Genomic DNA, 24,149 nt, shown 5'->3' with positions numbered 1-24,149 from the left:
TATAGTGGGGCAAAAGGAAGTTGGGAGGCTACAGTAAACAAAATCCCTGGCTTTTCGTTGACAGAATCCTTGCCAGGGAAGGTAAGTCTTTGGGGCTTCTTTTTGTTGGGCTCTGCTATTGTCACAGGGCATGAGAGCTCTCCCTTCTGGTCTCCTTACTCTATTTTATTGAGGTTTCGGTTTATTAGTCTTTTAGAATAGACAAAGAGGGTTATAGCAATAAAGGGAAGCTTATATTTGAAAAGTTAGAACCAAAGGAATCACTTCAAGTTCAATGGTGGCATCAGTTAGTCAGGGTCATATTTTACCTGTTTCCACCCTGCAATTGCTCCCTGGGCTGTGAGCAAACCATCCTGCCCTGTCACCTCTGTGCCCACTGGGGCTAGTAGACACCAGGTCTGGGTGGGTTCCAAGAGTTGTGTTTTGAATAGGTTGAGATGTCCTTGTGACAACGAAGTGGAGACATCAAACAGTCAGTTGGATGAGAGAATTTGAAACTTGATCTCAGATGAAAATATAAATTTAGAGATCATAAATGTAAATAAATAGAATTTATATAGTCTTTGGAACCAGGGTAATAGATAAGGTAATCACATTATAGCAAGTCTAAAATTCTGCAATTTAAATTTCCTTTCCTACATTGAACTTACAGTTTACTTACTTAATTTTTGATAATAAAATTTCTTCTGGAACACAACTTTTGCTTTATTCATGAGCACACTGTACTATTGATATTTTATGCTCTTTCCAGCAATGTATGAGTTTTTATTTCTTTACTTCACTGACAACACTGTGTATTATTTTAAAAATATTTACCAATATTATATGCAAAGACTCAGAGAACATTGTTTAAAGTTGTACTTCTTTGATTATTAAGATAGAGCATTTTTTCATATATTTATCAATCATCTCTTTTTCTTTTTTACAGAGTTGCCTGTTCATATCTTCTTACTATTTTCTCTTGGGAATTCAATTTTTATGTTAATAACTAGTGAAAGCTTTTTCTATAGCAGAGACCTTGTATCTGTGGATGTCATTTATATTGAAAACTTTTCCCCAGTTGTCACTTTCCTTTTCATTAAAATTTTTTTATTATTGTTGCTTGACCTACATATTTACATTTTTCATAGTTCAATCAATTATTCTGTTATTTCTTGATCTGTGCATTCGGTGTGCATTTTTTTTTTTTAGAGAAAAAGTTCTTCTCCAACCGTATATTTAAATATTTACTTATTCTTATAGTACATTAATTATTTCATTGAAAAATCTAACCCATCTCAGATTTATTTTGGTGTATGAGTGAGATAAGTGTCTATTTTTTTTTTTTTCTGAGTAACAAAGCATTATTCCTGCATGGTATGCTTTGTTGTTTTTGATGGTAGTTTAGGCGATTTAATAACATGATGGAAAATAACATATCCAAATAGCTTGGCATGTAACTGTTTCTAAAGGGTGTTAAAATACTTGTTGATGATTTGAGGAAGTTATATTCTCTAGTCTTTAAGGGAAAAAAAATAAGGCCACTTAAACTCTATTCCTTTCTGACATAATTGCTGTTTCTACCTTCTCATAGTAAAGGGATTAGTCCAGATGCCATTCTGAGAAACCTTTATCAAGTGCACTTGTCCTCTGAGCATTCTAATGCCTGCAAACATTACCCTTTGTCCATCCATTTACTTTTAGGATAAAGATACTAAAGATACAAGTTGAGGGTATGCACATTTCTTTAAGACTCTAGGTTACTCCTAGGAGTTGCTTCTCTATTGATAGTGAGATCTGTAAGCAGGAGTGCTTGAGGCCCTTTCTCCTAACTTCTTTCAAGCATGTTACATTTCTATTAAGGTCTTTTTTATTTTATGCACTTTCCCCTTAGCTTTATAAATGTGTCCATATAAGCCTAGGAGTATAAAATCCACTATCTTCTTGCAGTAGGTTAAATAACGCACTATTATTCTAGGACTGCTCTATTTTGTCAAATAGAGAAGTCCTAGAATAAATGCAATTATCTATTCATTTATATCTATGCTTATTTGTCTATATGTCTCTTTGTCTATCTAGTGAGATTTAAAATAGCCAAATCTAATAAGAATAATGAGGGAATCCTAGTACAGTGTCTCCCAGAGAACAGTGGGTAAATAAATATTTGGTATTTATAGATAATCATGAAGATAATGCTGAAATAAGTATTTCTTTATGCTTTCATGGTCTTAGATACAAAGTGTGTTGACTTTCAAAATGTTTTGGGCCCAGTATTATCTGATGACATCTTCCCCAAACAATTTTTCTTCTAAGCCTTTTTACTCTCATTTGTAACTCTTTGTCTGCCCACTAATAAATGAACCAATTCACTAAGGTTTGGATTATCTTTCTTTTTTTTTTTTTTTTTTTCTGTACGCGGGCCTCTCACTGCTGTGGCCTCTCCCGTTGCGGAGCACAGGCTCCGGACACACAGGCTCCGCGGCCATGGCTCGCGGGCCCAGCCGCTCCGCGGCATGTGGGATCTTCCGGGATCGGGGCACGAACCCGTGTCCCCTGCATCAGCAGGCGGACTCTCAACCACTGCGCCACCAGGGAAGCCCTATCTTTCTTTTTTTGTCTTTTTATATCTCTTTTACAGTGAGACCTCATACCAACTCAAAATAATATTTGGAAAATAGAAAAACAAAAAATATAATTCATGAGTTATAGTGGAAATTACTGTCATTCCATCTCTAGGGATCTGCTGTAAAGAATGAGGTAGAAAAGCAAAAATAAATGTTAAGTTAGAAGTGAGATCAAGAGAGACATGGAGTCCATTGTAGCTCAGTTTTTATAGTTTAGAGTCAGGATCTTATCCTGGGGTCCAGGACTGATTTTGTTATGAGGAAGGAAGGAAAGGAATGAGTCCCTACATACTGTTAAACTCAGTGTAAAATTTCAGCTATATATAATTTTTACATTTTGGGAGGAGGTAGGGAGAAGATTCATAGCTTTAATCACATATTTATAGGAATTTGTGGTCACAAAATGGTGAAGAACCACTGATAATGGAGTAACAAGGATTATAATAAACGAAAAATTTCTCTCTGGAGTTCTGTCAGGAAATTAATTCTTTCAACATTTCTCTCCCTTCCTTTGCTTTGTCTTAATTCCCTCTGATGAATTTAATGTTTTTAGAGTTATTTTGTTAAAGCTTACCAAAATGAGTAATTTAGAAAATATCTTGAGCTACCTGGACTCACAAATTAGCTAAAAGGTTTCATTAATGCTCAGCATGATATTTATGAAGAGGGAGGTGGTAAATAAGACAAAAAACAGCAGGGAGTAGGAGAATCCTTCTACTCTTGAGCCTACTGCTGAGCCCCATCAGTTGGCATTGTCATTCTGGATGATTAGAAGCCCAATAGATTTGGGCTTAAAGAAAGGCATGGAAGAGATAGAGAATCCTTGCAGGATGTTCGAAGTCTCCACCTAAGTTGGCAAGGGAAGAGGGCACACAGCAGGAGGGTGAGTCACAGAAACATATGAGTTGCATTCTCAGATGATCCAGTTCCTGTCCACATACCTCCTTTCAGCAGCTGCTTTTATCGGCTACTTCAGAGAAGAGTGGAAAGCTCCCATAATGCAACTCGACTGTTCTGCCAAATATGTGAAATTTTGGCAGAAGCAAGTAAGGGGAGACATGCTTCCCAGTTGGCATTTAGCTTAGGGGTAAAATTTGATGGCCATCATATATCTTCTGTCACTTCTTTGCCCTTTTCATAATAAGACTTACAGATTTATATTTAAATCCTGGAATCCATTTTAACTGTCTTAAAGAATATTGGTCATCAAGTCAAATACTTTTCAGGTCCTTGTCATGATATTTAATTTCAAATTGAACGATTTTTTTTGATTTTTAATTTTTTTACATCTTTATTGGAGTATAATTGCTTTAAAATGGTGTGTTAGTTTATGATTTATAAACAAGTGAATCAGCTATACATATACATGTATCCTCATATCTCCTCCCTCTTGCGTCTCCCTCCTACCCTCCCTATCCCACCCCTCTAGGTGGTCACAAAGCACTGAGTTGATCTCCCTGTGCTATGTGGCTGCTTCCCACTAGCTATCTATTTATTATTTGGTAGCATATATAAGTCCATGCCACTCTCTCACTTCACCCATCTTACTCTTCCCCCTCCCCGTGTTCTCAAGTCTGTTCTCTACGTCTGCATCTTTATTCCTATCCTGCCCGTAGATTCTTCAGAACCTTTTTTTTTTTTAGATTGCATATATATGTGTTAGCATACATTATTTGTTTTTCTCTTTCTGACTTACTTCACTCTGTATGACAGACTCTAGGTCCATCCACCTCACTACAAATAACTCAATTTCGTTTCTTTTTATGGCTGAGTAACTTTCCATTGTATACATGTGCCACATCTTCTTTATCTATTCATCTGTCAGTGGACACTTAGGTTGCTTCCATGTTTTGGCTATTGTAAATATAGCTGCAGTGAACATTGTAGTACATGACTCTTTTTTCTTTTTTTTTTTTTCTGGTATGCGGGCCTCTCACTGTTGTGGCCTCTCCCATTGCGGAGCACAGGTTCCGGACGCACAGGCTCAGTGGCCATGGCTCACGGGCCCAGCCGCTCCACGGCATGTGGGATCTTCCCAGACCAGGACATGAACCCGTGTCCCCTGCATCGGCAGGCGGACTCTCAACCACTGCGCCACCAGGGAAGCCCACATGACTCTTTTTGAATTGTGGTTTTCTCAGGGTATATGCCCAGGAGTGGGATTGATGGTTCGTATGGTAGTTCTATTTTTAGTTTTTTAAGGAACCTCCATACTGTTCTCCATAGTGGCTGTATCAATTTACATTCCCATCAAGAGTGCAAGAGGGTTCCATTTTCTCCACACCCTCTCCAGCATTTATTGTTTGAAGATATTTTGATGATGGCCATTCTGACTGGTGATACCTCATTGTAGTTTTGATTTGCATTACTCTAATGATTATGAGCATCTTTCACGTGTTTGTTGCCAATCTGCATAGCTTCTTTGGAGAAATATCTGTTTAGGTCTTCTGCCCATTTTTGGATTGTGTTGTTTGTTTTTTCGATATTGGGCTGCATGAGCTGCTTGTAAATTTTGTAGTTAACCCTTTGTCAGTTGCTTCATTTGCAAATATTTTCTCCCATTCTGAGGGTTGTCCTTTTGTCTTGTTTATGGTTTTCTTTGCTGTGCAAAAGCTTTTAAGTTTCATTAGGTCCCATTTGCTTATTTTTGTTTTTATTTCCATTTCTCTAGGAGGTGGGTCACAAAGGATCTTGCTGTGATTTATGTCATAGAGTGTTCTGCATATGTTTTCCTGTAAGAGTTTGTCTGACCTTACATTTAGGTCTTTAATCCATTTTGAGTTTATTTTTGTGTATGGTGTTAGGGAGTTTTCTAATTTCATTCTTTTACATGTAGCTCTCCAGTTTTCCCAGCACCACTTATTAAAAAGGCAGTCTTTCCTCCATTGTATACTCTTACCTCCTTTATCAAAGATAAGTTCACCATATTTGCATGGATTTATCTCTGGGCTTTCTATCCTCTTCCATTGATCTCTATTTTGGTGTTTGTGTCAGTACCAAACTGTCTTGATTACTGTAGCTTTGTAGTATAGTCTGAACTCAGGGAACCTTATTCCTCCAGCTCCATTTTTCTTTCTCGGGATTGCTTTGGCTATTCAGGGTTTTTTGTGTTTCCATACATATTGTGAAATTTTTTATTCTAGTTCTGTGAAAAATGCCATTGGTAGTTTAATAGGGATTGCATTGAATCTGTAGATTGCTTTGAGTAGTATAGCCATTTTCACAATGTTGACTCTTCCAATCCAATAACATGGTATATCTCTCTATCTGTTTATATCATCTTTGATTTCTTTCATCAGTGTCTTACAGTTTTCTGCATACAGGTCCTTTTTCTCCTTAGGTAGGTTTATTCCTAGGTATTTTATTCTTTTTGTTACAATGAAAAATGGGAGTGTTTCCTTAATTTCACTTTCAGATTTTCATCATTAGTGTATAGGAATGCAAGAGATTTCTGTGCATTAATTTTGCAGCCTACTACTTTACCAAATTCATGGATTAGCTCTATAGTTTTCTGGTAGCATCTCTAGGATTCTCCATGCATAGTATCATGTCATCTGCAAACAGTGACAGCTTTACTTCTTCTTTTCCAACTTGGATTCCTTTAATTTATTTTTCTTCTCTGATTACTGTGGCTAAAACTTCCAAAACTATGTTGAATAATAGTGGTGAGAGTGGGCAACCTTGTCGTGTTCCTGATCTTAGAGGAAATGGTTTCAATTTTTCACCATTGAGAATGATGTTGGCTGTGGGTTTGTCATATATGGCCTTTATTATGTTGAGGAAAGTTCCCTCTATTCCTACTTTCTGGAGGGTTTTTATGAAAAAAGGGTGCTGAACTTGTCAAAATCCTTTTCTGTATCTATTGAGATGATAATATGGCTTTTCTCCTTCAATTTGGTAATATGGTGTATCACATTGATTGATTTGCATATAGTGAAGAATCCTTGCATTCCTGGGATGAAGCCCAGTTGATCATGGTGTATGATACTTTTAATGTGCTGTTGGATTCCCTTTGCTAGTATTTTGTTGAGGATTTTTGCATATATGTTCATCAGTGATATTGGCCTGTACTTTTCTTTCTTTGTGACATCTTTGTCTGGTGTTGGTTTCAGGGTGATGGTGACCTCGTAGAATGAATTTGGGAGTGTTCCTCCCTTTGCTCTATTTTTGAAGAGTTTGGGAAGGATAGGTGTTAGCTCTTCTCTAAATGTTTGATAGAATTTGCCTGTGAAGCCATCTGGACCTGGGCTTTTATTTGTTGGAAGATTTTTAATCACAGTCCCAATTTCAGTTCTTGTGATTGGTCTGTTTTTACTTTCTATTTCTTCTTGGTTCAGTCTCGGAAGGTTGTGCTTTCCTAAGAATTTGTCCATTTCTTCCAGGTTGTCCATTTTAATGGCATGTAGTTGCTTGTAGTAATCTCTCATGATCCCTTGTATTTCTGCAGTGTCAGTTGTTACCTCTCCTTTTTTCATTTCTAATTTTGTTGATTTGAGTCTTCTCCCTTTTTTTCTTGATGAGTCTGGCTAATGGTTTTTCTTCTCAATGAACTAGCTTTAGTTTTATTGATCTTTGTTATTGTTTCCTTCATTTCTTTTTCATTTATTTCTGTTCTAATCTTTATGATTTCTTTCCTTCTGCTAAGTTTGGGTTTGTTTTTTTGTTGTTGTTCTTCTTTCTCTAATTGCTTTAGGTGTAAGGTTAGGTTTTTTATTTGAGATGTTTCTTGTTTCTTGAGGTGGGATTGTATTGCCATAACCTTCCATCTTAGAACTGCTTCTGCTGTATCCCATAAGTTTTGAGTTGTGGTGTATTCATCATCATTTGTTTCTAGGTATTTTTTTGATTTCCTCTTTGATTTCTTCTTCAGTTATCTCTTGGTTATTAAGTAATGTATTTTTTAGCCTCCATGTGTTTGTATTTTTTACAGATTGTTTCCTGTAATTGATATGTTATCTCATAGCATTTTCGTTGGAAAAGATACTTGATACAATTTCAATTTTCTTAAATTTACCAAGGGTTGATTTGTGATCCAAGATATGATCTATCCTGGAGAAGTTCCATAAGCACTTGAGAAGAAAGTGTATTCCGTTGTTTTTGATGGAATGTCCTATAAATATCAATTAAGTCCATCTTGTTTAATGTATCACTTAAAGCTTGTGCTTCCTTATTTATTTTAATTATGGATGATCTGTCCATTGGTGAAAGTGGGGTGTTGAAGCCCCCTACTATGATTGTGTTCCTGTCGATTTCCCCTTTTATGGCTTTTAGCATTTGCCTTATGTATTGAGGTATTCCTATGTTGGGTGCATAAATTTTTACAATTGTTATATCATCTTCTTTGATTGACCCCTTGATCATTATCTAGTGTCCTTCTTTGTCCCTTGTAATAGTCTTTATTTTAAAGTTTATTTTGTCTGATATGATTATTGCTACTCCAGCTTTGTTTTGATTTCCATTTGCATGGAATACCTTTTTCTATCCCTTCACTTTCAGTCTGTATGTGTCCCTAGGTCTGAAGTGGGTCTCTTGTAGATAGCATATATATGGGTCTTGCTTTTGTATCCATTCAGCCAGTCTATGTCTTTTGGTTGGAGCATTTACTCCATTTACATTTAAGGTAATTATCCATGTGTATGTTCCTATTAGCATTACCTTAATTGTTTTGGGTTTGTTATTGTAAGTCTTTTCCTTCTCTTCTGTTTCCCACCTAGAGAATTTCCTTTAACATTTGTTGTAAAACTGGTTTTGTGGTGCTGATTTCTCTTAGCTTTTGCCTGTCTGTAAAGGTTTTAATTTCTCCTTCGAATCTGAATGAGATCCTTGCTGGGTAGAGTTATCTTGGTTGTAGGTTTTTCCCTTTCATCACTTTAAATATGTCCTGCCACTCCCTTCTGTCTTGCAGAGTTTCTGCTGAAAGATCCACTGTTAACCTTATGGGGATTCCCTTGTCTGCTATTTGTTGTTATTCCCTTGCTGCTTTTAATATTTTTTCTTTGTGTTTAATTTTTGATAGTTTGATTAATATGTGTCTTGGTGTGTTTCTCTTTGGATTTATCTTGTATGGGACTCTCTGCACTTCCTGGACTTGATTAAGTATTTCCTTTCCCACATTAGGGAAATTTTCAATTATAATCTCTTCAAATATTTTCTCAGTACCTTTCTTTTCCTCTTCTTCTTCTGAGACCCCTGTAATTTGAATACTGGCGCGTTTAATGTTGTCCCAGAGGTCTCTGAGGCTGTCTTCAATTCTTTTGATTCTTTTTTCTTTATTCTGCTCTGCAGTAGTTATTTGCACTATTTTATCTTCTAGGTCACTTATTCCTTCTTCTGCCTCAGTTAATCTGCTATTGATCCCTTCTAGAGATTTTTAAGTTTCATTTATTTTGTTGTTCATCATTGTTTGTTTGCTATTTAGTTCTTTTAACTCCTTGTTAAATGTTTCTTGTATTTTCTCCATTGTATTTCCAAGATTTTGGATCATGTTTACTATCATTACTCTCAATTCTTTTTCAGGTAGACTGCCAATTTTCTCTTCATTTGTTAGGTCTGGTGGGTTTTTACCTTGCTCTTTCATCTGCTGTGTGTTTCTTTTTCTTCTTACTTTACTTAACTTACTGTGTTTGGGGTCTCCTTTTTGCAGGCTGCTGGTTTGTAGTTCCCGTTGTTTTTGGTGTCTGCCCCCAGTGGGTAAAGTTGGATCAGTTGGTTGTGTGGGCTTCCTGTTGGAGGAGACTAGTGCCTGTGCTCTGGTGGATGAGGCTGTGTCTTGTCTTTCTGGTGGACAGTACCATGTCTGGTGGTGTGTTTTGGGTGTCTGTGACCTTATTATGTTTTTAGGCAGCCTCTCTGCTTGTGGGTGAGGTTTTGTTCCTGTTTTGCTAGTTGTTTGGCCTAGGGTGTCCAGCACTGTAGGTTGCTGGTTGTTGAGTGGAGGTGGGTCTTAGAGTTGAGATGAAGATCTCTGGGAGAGCTTCTGCCATCTGATATTACATGGAGCTGGGAGGTCTCTGGTGGACCAATGTCCTGATCTCAGCTCTCCCACCTTAGAGGCACAGGCCTGACACCAGGCCATAGCACCAAGACCCTATCAGCCACACAGAAAAAGAGAAAATGGAAAAAAAATCTCTCTCTCTCTCTCTATCTATCTATGTATCTATATCGTTGCTCCCAAAGTCCACAACCTCAATTTTGAGCTGATTTGTTGTCTCTTCAAGTATTCCACAGATACAGGGCACAGCAAGTTGATTGTGGAGGTTTAATCTGCTGCTCTTGAGGCTGCTGGGAGAGATTTCCGTTTCTCTTCTTTGTTTGCACAGCTACTGCGGTTCAGCTTTGGATTTGGCCCCACCTCTGTGTGTAGGTCACCTGAGGGCATCTGTTCTTTGCTCAGACATGATTGGGTTAAAGGAGCAGCTGATTAGGGGGCTGTGGCTCACTCACGCCCGGGGAGGGAGGGGTACGGAATGCAGGGCGAGCCTGCAGTGGCAGAGGCCAGCGTGAGTTGCACCAGCCTGCTGTGCACTGTGTGTTCTCCCGGGGAAGTTGTCCGTGGATCACGGGACCCTGGCAGTGGCAGGCTGCACAGGCTCCCTGGAGGGGAGGCATGGATAGTGTCCTGTGCTTGTACACAGGCTTCTTGGTGGCTGCAGCAGCAGCCTTAACGTTTCATGCCCATCTATGGTGTCTGCGCTGATAGCTGCAGATCGCGCCCGTCTCTGGAGCTCGTTTAAGTGGTGCTCTGAATCCCCTCTCCTCACGAACCCCGAAACAATGGTCTCCTGCCTCTTAGGCAGGTCCAGACTTTTTCCCAGTCTCCCTCCTGGCTATCTGTGGTGCACTAGCCCCCTTCAGGCTGTGTTCATGTAGCCAACCCCAGTCTTCTTCCTGGAATATGACTTCCGGAGCCCGAGCCTCAGCTCCCAGCCCCACCCATCCTGGCTGGTGGGTGAGCAGACAAGCCTCTTGGGCTGGTGAATGCTGGTCGGCACCAATCCTCTGTGCGGGAATCTCTCCGCTTTGTCCTCCACACCCCTGTTGCTGTGCTCTCCTCCGTGGCTTCAAAGCTCCCCCCTCTGCCACCCGCAGTCTCCGCCCATGAAGGGGCTTCCCAGTGTGTGGAAAATTTTCCTCCTTCACAGCTCCCTCCCACTGGTGCAGGTCCCGTCCCTATTCTTTTGTCTCTGTTTTTTCTTTTTTCTTTTGCCCTACCTGGGTATGTGGGGAGTTTCTTGCCTTTGGGGAGGTCTGAGGTCTTTTGCCAGCGGTCAGTAGGTGTTCTGTAGGAGTTGTTCCTCATGTAGATGTATTTCTGATGTATTTGTGGGGAGGAAGATGATCTCTGCGTCTTACTGTTCCGCCATCTTGAAGGTCTCCCTGCAGTGATCACACTCCAGCTACAGAAGCCATCTTCCTGAGTGTTCCACTCAATTTCTTTTCAGAAAACACTTTCAAACATTGTAGGTCAAGAACATCTTTTGCAAATATATTTCTTAAATTAAACTCATACTCCTCTTTTGGCCTTCATGATGACCACTGATAAATTTAGATTAAAATCCTATCAAGGTAACTTAAGTGAAATAAGAGGGTCTTAGGACAGGTGTAACTGTTTCATGCTTTCTCAATATCTGGTAAATGTATATTAATATACACAGTCAAATCGCTTTTGCAAAGAAAGTATTTTATTTTTATAGACAGATTATGGGGGTTGAGCTAAATGAAGTGTTACTTGGGTCCATTACATTTTTATTAAAGAAGATTAACTTAAATTCTGGGCTCCAAATAAAAATATCAAAAGATGTCTCCTAGGATTTTTAGGTACAAAATAAACACAGCCTTTACACAAAAGCTACCTCAGAGGAATGAAGGATCTGCTTTGTCTGCCTTTTTAGCTACGATTACAGTTATTGAGAGGTTTTGACTGATTCTCTGACATTAGACAAGACTAGAACATTGGAATGGATGTGCTCTTTCGTCTCTAATATGATTTCTCAGAGAAGAGAAAATAAGTAAATCACAAGACTAAACAATGGACACGAGATTTTCAGAATTCTGAATGTAGATATGGCTTCAGAAAGAACAGCTTCAAGTTAAGTACATATCTGACTAAAAGCATATGTGATATTTCTATACGATTCTAAGCCAAATGATTCCTTTATCATTTTTATAAATAATTCACTACTAACTTTTCTTCCAAATTTGAAGTACAGATTCTCCATTCTAGCTAACTAGTTATAATAATGGAAAAAGAAAAAACCCAACAAATACAGTGAACTTGCTAATGGTGGGGGGAGGGGGAGTGGAAGCAATAACCAGAAGCATCATTTCCTGTATGAAATATATAATATTTATCACAGAGTACACAAATGGTAGCAACATTGGCCCAGCATAATAATATTAAATCCTTTGTCATCCTAGCTGTCTTTGTCTTCAAGAGTAAGCAAATGAATTCTCAACATTTCATCTCAAGCTACTCTTAGGTTATTACATTTGAGGCAAAATAACGTTGCAAATAAAGAATTTAAAATTCTTGAATGTAAATGGGGTAGAAAACTAATGCCTTTTAAAAAAAGAGTACATAATAGACAAGAAGAAAGGGATACAATTATTTTATTAGTTCAATTAAAATGAATAAAATGGAAAGAGATACAAATCACTAAGAAATTAAGTACAAATCACTAAGAAATTAATTTCATTATAAAGAATTCAACAAAATAGACTTGAATTTAAGCACAAGTTTTGTAAACTTACAGATTACTATTTGAATTAAGCAATAAGAATAAAAATTAAAGCTTTTTAGTTCTGCAGATTAAATTTGAAAGTAGGCTGTCTTGCTAGTATTAAAATAAACTTGTTTCTTAAAACTTGCTTTATTGGATTACATCAGAAGCAGAGGTGTGTTCCTTGAGGGAGGGTAAATTTCTTCCTGGGCCCATCAGAATGAAGCTTTCACTGTTCTGCTCTTCAGAGGCTGAGGTGGTCTGTTGTTGTGCTTAATGGGGACTTCTTTATCACCTTCGACATTTGATAGAAGACTGCGGAACTGTGCCAGCTTGGAGGGAGGATAAAATATTTAAAGAGTCAAAAGCTATTAAAGTTACACAGAACACTTTTCTTCTAGTATAATTGATGCACTAATATTTAGAAAATCAGGTTGAAGATTGCAATGGTTTCCCAGATGGGAAGGGAGGAAGCTAAAAATTCCTTCACATTTCTTTGCACTAGGCATTTGGCTTAAATTATCCATGATTGACTGGATTAGAATACCAGCTTTCTTACACTTGGGTAAGAGACTTATCTGCTTGGTGCCTCAGTTTCCATATAGTACTATTTCATTGCATTGTTGTGAAGACTAAATGGGTCAATACATGTAAAGTTCTTAGAATGGTGTTTGGCATATGGCATATGCTCAAGAAGTGTTAGTTACCAATAGGTCACACCGCCTGCCCTAAAGGCTTGTTATGAGAATTGACTGACAAAACGTACATAAGTAACCTAATAAAAGTAGTTGCTCAATCATTGGTAGTTACTATTTTCATAATTATAAACAATAATTAATGAGATATTTTGTTGAATATTTATGAGCTTAAGTTTCAAAAAAGAACAAAAACCCATGTTAGCTATCAAAGTATGCCACTTAAGAGTCACAATTCCCCAAAGTCTGAATAGTACTTCTAGTGCCAGTTTTTTCTTGTTTTTGAAACTCTTAGGAAGATATTTAACAAAGCTGGATTTTTCCTTATTAAGGCAAAGAGTTCTGAATCTCATATATTTTTTCTACATAAAGTAAAAAAAGTGTTTATAAATACACTTTTATTTTTGATTATTCAATAGACCTTATGTCACAAATAAATCTTTCTCAGTTGGAAGGGAAAATGAACTCTTCAAAATCTAATTGAAATGATAATTTTCCCCCAATAATACTATGAATTGAAATGGTATTCCTGCTTTGCACTTCTAATGCTCATTCATTCACCTTTGATACTCTACCTGCTCTGAGCTGATACTGATGTTTCCCTTAAGGATGATCCAGATTACACTCTCATAAAGAGGAGGATGAGTCAGAGAGCCATGGTAGGTCCAGTAATCCCGGGATGAAGGAAGGAGAACAGAGGGATCAAAATTTGTGAATGGGGCTTTTTTGCCCTGAAAGAAAAAGAAAAGTAATATATTATTATATCATTATATAAACTATTTGCATCATTACATATATGACATATATGTTATATTATTTGGTAGATAGATCTTAGCTAAGAATTTAATCAATTTTTCTACTATATATTATTTCATGACTGGTATGTTTGTGGATATAAACAATAAAAGTAATAGAAGACTGAAAATACGCTACACTGGAATTTTGACTGAGCAATCTGCCTCCTTCTTCATTTGGTTGAAGATAAGCAAAGTTTTGAAAAATTTTTATAATTTGTATTCTTTAAAAAGATATTTAATTTCCAGTATAAAACATTTATTGCTTCTCTAGGAATGATACCAGATACTGTTCCAGTGGTAATATATTTATTGACATGCATATTGGTATGTTTTATCTTCATTCTATTTATTCTTATTTTCTTTTCTGATTGGTTATATTGGTGTATAGAAAATGAATTTATATTTGTATGCTAATATTTTATGTAGTCAACTTTATTAAACTTGTGTATTAATTCTGTTTTTTACCTGTTTGATTTGTATTTTCCAGGTGGATGTCAATGATCATATCCTCTGTACTTGAGGATAGATTTGTCTTTGTTTCCCTAATATTTATCCAAATATGTACTCTTATTTCTTTCCTTTTTTTATTACATTGATTAGGACATTCATTGTAATGGTCAGTTGTGGTGGTCACAGTTGACACCCTGGTCTTGTTCTTGATTGAAATTGAAAGGCTTCAAATATTTCACTACTAAGTTTGATGTTTGATCCAAGTTTGTATGTGATATTCTTTCTTAAGCTCAATAAGTTTTCAGAGACTTTTCTTTCTTTTTTTTTTATCTTCAGGAATTGGCATTGACTTTTTATCAAATGCTTTTCAAGCATCTAACAAGTTTGTAATATGGTTTTTCATCTTTAATTTGTTACTGTAATGACTTATATTGGAAGATAGTCTAATATCAAACCATCCTTGCATTCTGGGGATAAAGTCTACTAGTTTGGAAACATTACTCTTTTAATATACTTTTGAATATGATTTGCTGTAATTGATTTTAATATTTCTTTTAGCTATATTCCTAAGAAAGATTAGCCTATGATTTCCTTTTTGTGGTGGTCTTACCCAGTTTGGGTATTAGGTTTCATTTAATTAAATCAAAATAAAGTTTTCTGTCCCCTCATCTGAGCAGTTTAGTTAACAGTGGCATGATTGTTTCTTAAAAGTTGTGTAACACTTCCCCATAAAGTGGTCTGGGCCTAGAGTTTTCTTTCACTAGGTACATTTTTTACAATTTTTTCAGTTTCTTTTTAGATTCTTTTTTTTTTTTTTTTTTTTTTTTTTGGTTTTTTTTTGCGGTACGCGGGCCTCTCACTGTTGTGGCCTCTCCCGTTGCGGAGCACAGGCTCCGGAAGCGCAGGCTCAGCGGCCATGGCTCGGGCCCAGCCACTCCGCGGCATGTGGGATCTTCCCGGACCGGGGCACGAACCCGCGTCCCCTGCATCAGCAGGCGGACTCTCAACCACTGCGCCACCAGGGAAGCCCTCTTTTTAGATTCTTGATCTGTTTAGGCTTTCAACATATTTTGAGTCAGTTTCTCTGCATTTTCCTAGAAATTCATTCTTTTAATCTAAATTTTCAAATTTACTAGTATAGCGTTATACAGCTGACCCTTGAAGAATGTGGGGGTTAGGAGTCCTGACCCCCTGCACAGTCAAAAATCCACATATAACTTTATGGTCATCCCTCATAACCACAGTTGTGCATCAGCAAATTCAATTAAGTGCCAATTTTGTAGTGCTATAGCATGTATTTATCAAAAAAATCCATGAATAAGTGGACCTGTGCAGTTCAAACCCATGTTGTTCAAGGGTCAAGTGTACAAATTTTTCTCTTTTAAAACATTTTACCACATCTTTCATTATGACCCAATTCCTTATTTCTAATAAATTTTTTGCATGTGTACCTTTTTTTCCATCATCAAACTTGCCAAAAGTGTGTTTTTTGGTTGTTTTTATCCAAAGAATCAACTTTTCACTTTATTAATAAAATTCTACCTTGTATATATTCATTTTCTTTCTTATTTTATTAATGTTTTGCTTTATCTTCATTAATTATTTCCTTCTACTCTCTTTTCATATATTGTTTTTAATATTCCTGAGTTGAGTGCTTATTTGTCTTCAGACTTTCTACTTTATAATATATCCATTTGAAGATTAAATTTTTTAGACTCAACATGAACTAGATTTATTTTATATAAAAATACAATGAAAGAAAATGATTTAACTATTTACTATTAAAACAGTAAAGCTAAGGTTAAATATATCAGAAAATCCATCTTTTTTTTTTTTTTTTAAGCTGACGGAATCATGGTTATCAGACACTACATATTAAAGGGATTTAAAAACAATACCTTTAACTTCTGTATTTTTGTATTGATAAAAAATAAAGATATCTTTCTCCATGATGTAAAAAAATTCACATTTTAGTTGGTTATAGTTTTTAAACAAATTTGAACAGCTATGAAACCCATTCTTCTACAGGCTTCATCCTGCTGAAATAGATGACCAATAACTATGAAAAACAAAACTAAAATAAAACAAATATCTGAGTCAGAGACCTTCTCAGAAGCAAGGAACATCTAAGTAGTACCTTGATTTTCAGATTAGTAGTTTTTACTTCGGGCTTCCTACTCCTCACATCAAATATGCAATTAAATGACTTTTGTAGTTCTGCGGATTCTTGTTCTCTGATTTAAACTGAACTAATTAGTCTATTTACCTTAGTTTTAACTGCTTTTAGGGCATCAAGTACTTTCTGCAGGTTTGGGTTGGCCTGACCCACCTGGAGATTAAAAAAAATAAAGTGTGAGATAAAAATTGTTATCAAGTCAAATCCTATTTAGTTAATTTTTTTCAATTAAAGACAGTAACTGAAGAAAAAATATGCAAGTCAAAATATAGGAATTTAGCAAAACTGTAATACAAAAACAAACCTCTTACTTTTTGTTCTATTAATTATAATTAGTACAATGAATGGCATGTTGTTAGTTTTCAATAAATGTTAACTAGAATCACTATAATTCCAAAAGTTAGTCACCCAAATATACCCACTTTAATAATAACTTCCCTATAGAACTTTTCAGGGACTCTCCTACAGAGGATGTGAACAAATCTTCCATTTTATATATCAATTGAACTTTCTTTATGGGACAAAAACTCTCTTAATATATTTTTCTTATGAAACATTAAACTGATAAATGCCTGACTCTATGAGGTAGGAAGTTTAGAAGAAAGGGACTTTGGAAGAGCTGAAAAAAAAAAATTAGCCTCACCTTCAACACCTTCCCATTTCATCTTTACCTGAAATTTATTTCTCTCTTCAAGTGGGAAAAGCCAAGAGAAAACAAACTAACAATATGCTAGGGAACTGTTTGTTCACCTGTGGTCAGTCATTAGTAGAAGGGGAACTTTCCAAAAATAAAAGAAAGACTCAAATATTCTTTTGCCTTATTTCATCCTATTCTGAGGTCTGATTGGTAAGAAATAGTTTTAGCAGAGCTCTGTAACTCTCTATAACTCACCTTCACCAAAACACCAATAATTGCCACACCATCAGCCTGTGGGACAGCTTCAGCAAAGCTGGAGTACTTCGCAGAATTCCAGTGAACTATATGAAACTAAAAATGACAGTGTGGTTGAGTCGTTATTTATACCATTGTGAAGGTAAAAAGTAAGTTAGACATTAACTTGTTAATATATAAAGATATATCTTGGCTTTGATAGATAAAACTTATGTGACCCTTCATCCAGGGCATGGAAAGGGCTATGTTCTCACTCTTAAGAAGAGTTAACTGTGTGCTGAACAGTCGGCAAGTTGTAAATACTGGAATCAGTAAGTAAAATTTCTTTTCTCACAATATCGTAACTATTCAATATTACTCCTTTTTTTAAAAAAAATCTTTGGTATAAGAAGATCAGGAATTCTGGCTAACTAGTTTGGGGACAAAAAACTTAATTTTCTCTCACTTGAGGTACTTAGTAACTTTATGAGAAGGGGTCCCTGAAGTATCTGGAGTCTTGGCCAAGGACAGATTCTCTTGAGCATATCCAGACACCTCTCAAGCCAACATCTCCAGCCTAACCTCTCTGTGGAACTCTAGACTTGTATATCCAAGTATGTGTGTATGTCTTCTTGATACTTTCTTGATATCTCCACATGGATGTTTAATATGAATCTCAAACTTAATATGGCCAAACTAGAACTCTTGATTTCCTCCTTGCCAGACCTGTTTCGTTTTCCCTTCTTAGAAAAAGGCACCACCTTCCATCTAATTGCTCAACCAAAATATACAACAGTTGTCATTAATTTCTTACTTTTCTCCACTTATCAACATCCATCTTTCAGCACATCTCATAGATTATACCCCTTCACTTGGTTCACAACTTTGAGTCTTTGCATTAGCTGCTGATTTTCTCTGAGGTGTCCTTCCCCATAATCTTTCAACAGCAGGATTTTGACTTGAATTAAGGCTGAACTCAAATGCCAGTTCTAAAATAATCATTTTCTGACCACTCAATGTAAAGTGATCATCTGGTCACTTGTATCACTCTAAATCAAACCAATTCTCTCCATGTCATGTATCCATTCCCTTCCTTTCCCTTCCCTTCTCTTCTCTTCCCTCCCCTCCCTTACCCTCTCTTCCCCTGCCCTCCCCTCCCCTCCCCTCTTCTCTTCTTTGTCTCTTCTCTCTCTCTTTCTCCCCACCTCTCCCTCTCTCCTGCTCTCTCTTCCATCCTCCATCCCACCATCTGTCATATGTTGAACTTTGTGGCTAAGTGCCTGTCATCTCTACCCTGGATTAATTTTATTTTTCTCAAATTAGATGAGAGAATCACCAGTTTATATTTCTTAAATATAACCAAATATCCTCCCCCAAAGATGCTACTAATACTAATTTAGGCTTTCAACCTATTTGATTTTAGTCCACCTTCAATTTTATGAAGGATAAATAGGAAAAAAACATTTAATGGATTTCCACAACATTGAAAGTTATTAGCCTGGATTTACAATGTAACATAAAGTAAGTTATATTTGTATACTATTCCCAAATCCTCTATTAAAATGAAAAATGCATAACCCTGTACCTAACAATCCCTCTTATGAAAATCTGCCCTACATAATTGCTTTCACTAGGGTGTAAGATATGTGTACAGATGTATTTATTGTAGCATTTTATTTTTTTGATAAAAGCAAAAAACCCAACAGAACAAAAAGGAAAAGGCATTGTAATTGTCCATATGTAGGGCTCAGTCAATAAAGTTTAACATATGCATACACTGAAATATTGTACAGACAGTAAAAGAAGAGGTGCAATTAAATCTACAGACTTGAAAAAATGATCATGATAAATTGGTAAGTGAAAAAAAAAATGTTGGAAAACTATATATATTACGAACTCATTTTATAAAAGTAAAATAAAAAAGCCAACCAGTCTATATTGGTACAAATGTATTGTATATTCATACATATGAAGAGCAAAAGTTCTTTGTTTTCAATCTTCCATACCCTCTGTTGACAGTTTGATGCAAATGTTCTTTATTTTTCCATGGATATACAGAGAGAATGTCTTGAATTGGATCACAAACTTCCATGTGGGGGCGAATCAAGAGGCCAGACGGTAGTGGCCTGCAGCCAGGGAACCTCAAACCCTCATCTAGAGTATGCTACTCTGTGATGACTCCTGTGATTAAATTTGCACTCTTAGTAGAGTCTTACTGAAGTGTTCCAGCCTAGCTACACCTATGCTACTGGTGTGTCCAAACTTGAACATTTAAATAAGAAGAGAATGATGGTGTGTTCCATTTGGGGGTCTTTAAAAGGAGAGCAGTATTTCCCCTTGAGGCTAGCCTGACATCAAGATATGTTTCCAAGGCATCCTGAAATGAAAGAGTATTCTGGGGCTCATGAGTCTGACTCCAAGTTCACCTGCCTTTTTCAAATGAAAAATTTCCCTCTATTGCCAAACACAGTGTGTCTGTATTTGATTTTAATGGAGACTGGGAGTGCCTTTCAGGGACCAGAATGCTCATTCCTTTGGAGCCATTATAATGGTGCCTTATGTTATAAGGGAACTGCTTCTGGGAGGACTCTCAGTGTAGTTCTCGCTCAGTCGTTAAGCCACCTTACCTCTGCAGAATATTTGACTCCATCCACTAAGTGCTCAGAACCATAGTCATCTTTGACACCCCAGTGAAAATGGAACTGATGGAGCCTATAGCTTTCAGAGAGAGGACCACCTTTCAGCACTAGAAGAAAAAGGAAAATATTATTAGTGTTACAATCATAAGCTCCAGCTTATCTTTGCATTTAATATAAACTAACATTAAATTAGATTGAGCAGAAATGAAAACAAACAGTAGCGCCAAAGTTTCCATCTTGTTGGTTTTTTCCCCCACATCCACAATGATGGTCTTCATATGTATGGTGCACCCTGCGATAGTGCATGAATTATATATAATTCTCAGCACATGAGCTGTAATTTTACCTTTTCTGCCTTTAAGAAAGCATATTGGAAAATGAGTGAATTATATGATTACAGGGTTTTCCTTGAATCTGCTTTAATTTGCAAGTTCATTCATTCATTCTTTTAACAAAGATAGTAGTGGGCAGTATTCATCTAGATCTTTAGTAATTTATTTTTAGTAACAAATTACTCAACACATACCTTGTAACTGATCAGGACACAAGAGGGTATCTTGATAGCTTTGTTGAGAATCCCTAGCCAGGGACCAAAAGAATATTCCAGTAGAACAGTATGGTCACTTTTAAAAATCTAACATTGAATGACCATGTTTCTTTAGAGAGTCTATCCAATCATATGATTAATAAAACACACATAACACCAGACCTAATCCTAACAATGGACATAGCTGCAAGGTGTCTAAAATTTAGGCTCAGAACCTTGTAGGAAAGTGCTAAAACAAATTTTGCCTTATGTCAGTAGAGTTGTTTTATGGAATTGTTAATAAATTATTCAGTAAACAGTTTTGAAATTTTTACTGTGTACTAGATTCTGGGATATGAAGATAATTCAGTCACTATGGCCTAGTAAGGAGAGGGGAATATAGACAAGTATACTTATGCACAGAATTGTTCCATGCAAGATGCACACAAGACCATTTTCTTACTGGCACTTAACAGTTACGGAGCCATTTTTCTGGTCACACAAATGAATATATACTTCACCTCTGTTTTTCTTCCCTACTAGTCTCCTCCACCCTCATCTCGATTAGAAAATATTTGCCTTTTCAGTTTTTATATTCATGATGGTTCATAGACCTTTTTGAAAAGCTACTGTTTATTCAGAGGGTGTGAAGTGAGCAAAAATACATTGGAAAAAAGAAGAAATGGAATAGTGTCTTTGAAAAGGAGAAGGACTGAAAAAAGACAGATCTGATGAAAAAAGACAGATCTGGGAGTCCCCAAAATCATCATTATCACTTGTAAATTTTCTAGATATTCAAGATGCCTCACCAGATTCCAGCAACATTACACATGTGCACAAAAGACTGCAGATGGTCGTTTGTGTTTCTTAAAGCCCTATTGTTTTAATTTCCCCAGTAAAGTTGAAGAAAAATTAGAAGGGTCTTTTGGCTCACCTGATCGATTATCATTGTCTTCAAAGTTTACGTGGAAGGAATGTCCCACGTTGATGATTTCTTTTGCTGTGTCTGGACTGTAGGAGACACTGATAGGTTTGAGAGAGGCATCATGTTTGGCTTCACTGGTTTTGATGTCGATGGGAGATTGGTTATTTCCATTTGCGATGGGGTACAACTTGCCCCACTGTTCAGGACCTACCAGGACAAACATATGCTTACAATCAAAACTTGATCAAATGCTCAAATCCAAGTTTTAGGAATATAACTTTGTTTATTAGATTAGGATTTACTGAGGATCTTAAATGATATTCTGTTTAACTTAATGGAAATTCAATGTTTGAGAATTCCCCTTTTCTATGCTATACTATAAAATAGTGTATTTGTCAATACAATTAATATGCTCATAGTCTGTGGGATCAGACTATACATATTTTACTGTTATAGCAATAGATTTCTAATAGACACATATGGAGAGAGAGACAGAGGGAGAGATAGGGAAAGAGACAGAATGCATTTTGTAGACAACAATGACCCAAAGGACAACTGCTAAGAATACATGCAAAACTATTATAATTCAAAGTCAGGCAAACCAAACCATTAATCTATGACTATATAGGTATGTTAAGTGCTCAATATCTCTTTTATTGGAAAAGGGAAGAAGCTGTTATTTGATCTACATGAACAGAAGAACGCTTACCATTTTCGCCATCATATCCCCAGTCAGGGCTTGCCATGGTCTTCTACTTAGTTTTCTTTTTCTGAAAACAAAGATAATACCTGAAATAACTAACTGCAAATGAATGTGCACTAGACAACTGAAACCACAATTTGTGGGTTTTTATAGAACCTTCTCTGCCCTTAATAGGTTACTATTTCAATCATCTCTACCTATCAGGAAGTATATGCATGTAAAAAAAATAGATATTGTAAAAGAAGGCCACAAGGGTAAGGTCATTTCCAATTGTTTTATTTTCTTATATTGTAAAAGAGAAATATAGAAATCTTAGCTTTTATAAAACCAAGCGCTCTTTCTCTCATGTTAGAAGATATGGCTGAGTATTATCATATATGATTCTTTGAATTTCTAATGGAAGATGACTGTGCACTTGAGATTTCCAATTTTTACCCTTGCTGGACACTTAAGCAATACTAACAACAGTAATTTAGTAAGAAGAATAATTTGCGTGTTTACAGGCTGATCAGAACAAGTATCATGATGTTAATTTAAAATCAGGGAACAGAATCACTAATTATTTGTAATATATATTGTGCATAATGGTACATTTCAAAGACACACAAGATGAGAATAAAGTCCTTCATTTTTAAAGGAGTTGGGATTCATAAATGAGGAAGATTTTATTAATATTGAAATTAAATATGGTCCAATATTTATTTTACACATCAAATACAGGTCTACTGGAATAAAAGGCTTTCTTCTGTATAGTTCTATACAATTTATAGAGCACTTTCATATTATTTTATTTTACCATTACCACTACACTCATAAATCCTATACAGTGAGAATTATCATCTTGTAGCTGAGAGATGTTGAGGGTCTTCACCACAACTAACAAGAAGCCAAGAAGCCAAGACTTCAGCCTCCAAGTCCAGTTGTTTTCTTTACTACACCTCTGTTGAATGCCATACTGGGTGAGCTATGAGGTGGATGATCCCTAGTTCTCTTTCTATGCCCACAATTCTCTTAAGTCCAATTTAAGCTTGGACCAAGGTGAGACTTGCCACCTTGATGAGAAGATTTACAAGACTTTTCAAGGAGGCAAAGAAAACCAATTAGTAAGTGTCAGATTGGCTAGGTCAATATTTCCAAGGCTCTAAATGTGCTCAGAGGAAACACAATCAGAAATAATAAGCTTCCATAGTAATGACTGATTTCCATGCCTTGGTAGTCATACTTCCTTTCACACTCTGGAATTGTCTGAGCTACCTAGGCTTTCTGAAATAAGTGAATCTGGCACAATTTTTAACAAGGCTGACCAGAAGCACATTGTTTGTCCCTTTTGGCTAATGATAACCAACTAGCTCAGATGCAGATGGACTCATGGCTCATGAACAAAGTTGGAAGAGCCCCAAGCTTCCATTCCACACTTTAGTAGGCAGAAGAAATTATTACTTAAAAGGGAACTTTTTTTAAAGGTACCATTTATTAAAGGTCCAGTATTACTCAAATGCTAGGCTAAACAGTTTATATGAAGTAATTCATTTAATTCTCACAATAACCAAATTAGGCATTAAAATGTGTATTCCACATAAGAGGAAATTGAAGGCAATTCCTCGGGGTTATGCAAATCTTGTAAGTGGCTGCTTATATCTTACAAGCCTAGGGTTTAAACTTAGATCTGTCTAACTCCAAAGCTTGTACTCTTTCTTAACCTTCCACTGTCAACAAATTCCCATTGACCTCAACTTGATTCTGTTTTCTGGAGGATTGGATTGGTTAATGTGGTCTGGTCTGGCTTAAGTTGACCAGTAGTCAGACTTGAACCTTGGGATACTTCATTCTAGACCCAGAGTCTCAGGTTGGCCAGAAGCTCATGGAGTGATAGAAACAGGCTACTCTTTGCCAGATAAGTTGCCTCCTAATTGCTACTTTGTTAAAAGTAACTTTAAATCAAACTACTATATTAATCAACCTATTTGGAAAAAAGGACAACTTCCTTTTCATTACATGATTATGTGATAATTCATCACATGAATATTTTAACATACACATGGGAT

General features: G+C 36.3%; 1 protein-coding gene across 2 annotated transcripts; it reads right to left on the bottom strand.

Moving 5' to 3' along the window:
* Window positions 1-12,319: 12,319 nt before the first annotated feature.
* Window positions 12,320-22,147, bottom strand: CA1 (carbonic anhydrase 1; the record flags this gene model as incomplete). 2 transcript variants are annotated; one of them, XM_082601541.1, is made up of 7 exons in its annotated part: window positions 12,320-12,654; window positions 13,593-13,748; window positions 16,531-16,593; window positions 17,333-17,428; window positions 19,939-20,057; window positions 21,411-21,608; window positions 22,111-22,147. In XM_082601541.1, 7 exons carry the CDS (start codon window positions 22,145-22,147, stop codon window positions 12,538-12,540), a joined length of 786 nt encoding a protein of 261 aa, XP_082457667.1. In that variant the 3' UTR covers window positions 12,320-12,537. The 2 variants fall into 2 exon arrangements, with proteins under 2 accessions (XP_082457667.1, XP_082457668.1); XM_082601542.1 differs by lacking the exon at window positions 21,411-21,608.
* Between the last annotated feature and the right edge of the window lie 2,002 nt (window positions 22,148-24,149).

Source organism: Mesoplodon mirus, assembly GCF_964341445.2.
Source record: "Mesoplodon mirus genome assembly, chromosome: 16".
NCBI lineage: Eukaryota > Metazoa > Chordata > Mammalia > Artiodactyla > Ziphiidae > Mesoplodon > Mesoplodon mirus.
The sequence above is the reverse complement of the archived record's forward strand: the minus strand, read 5'-3'. Positions and strand labels throughout refer to the sequence as shown.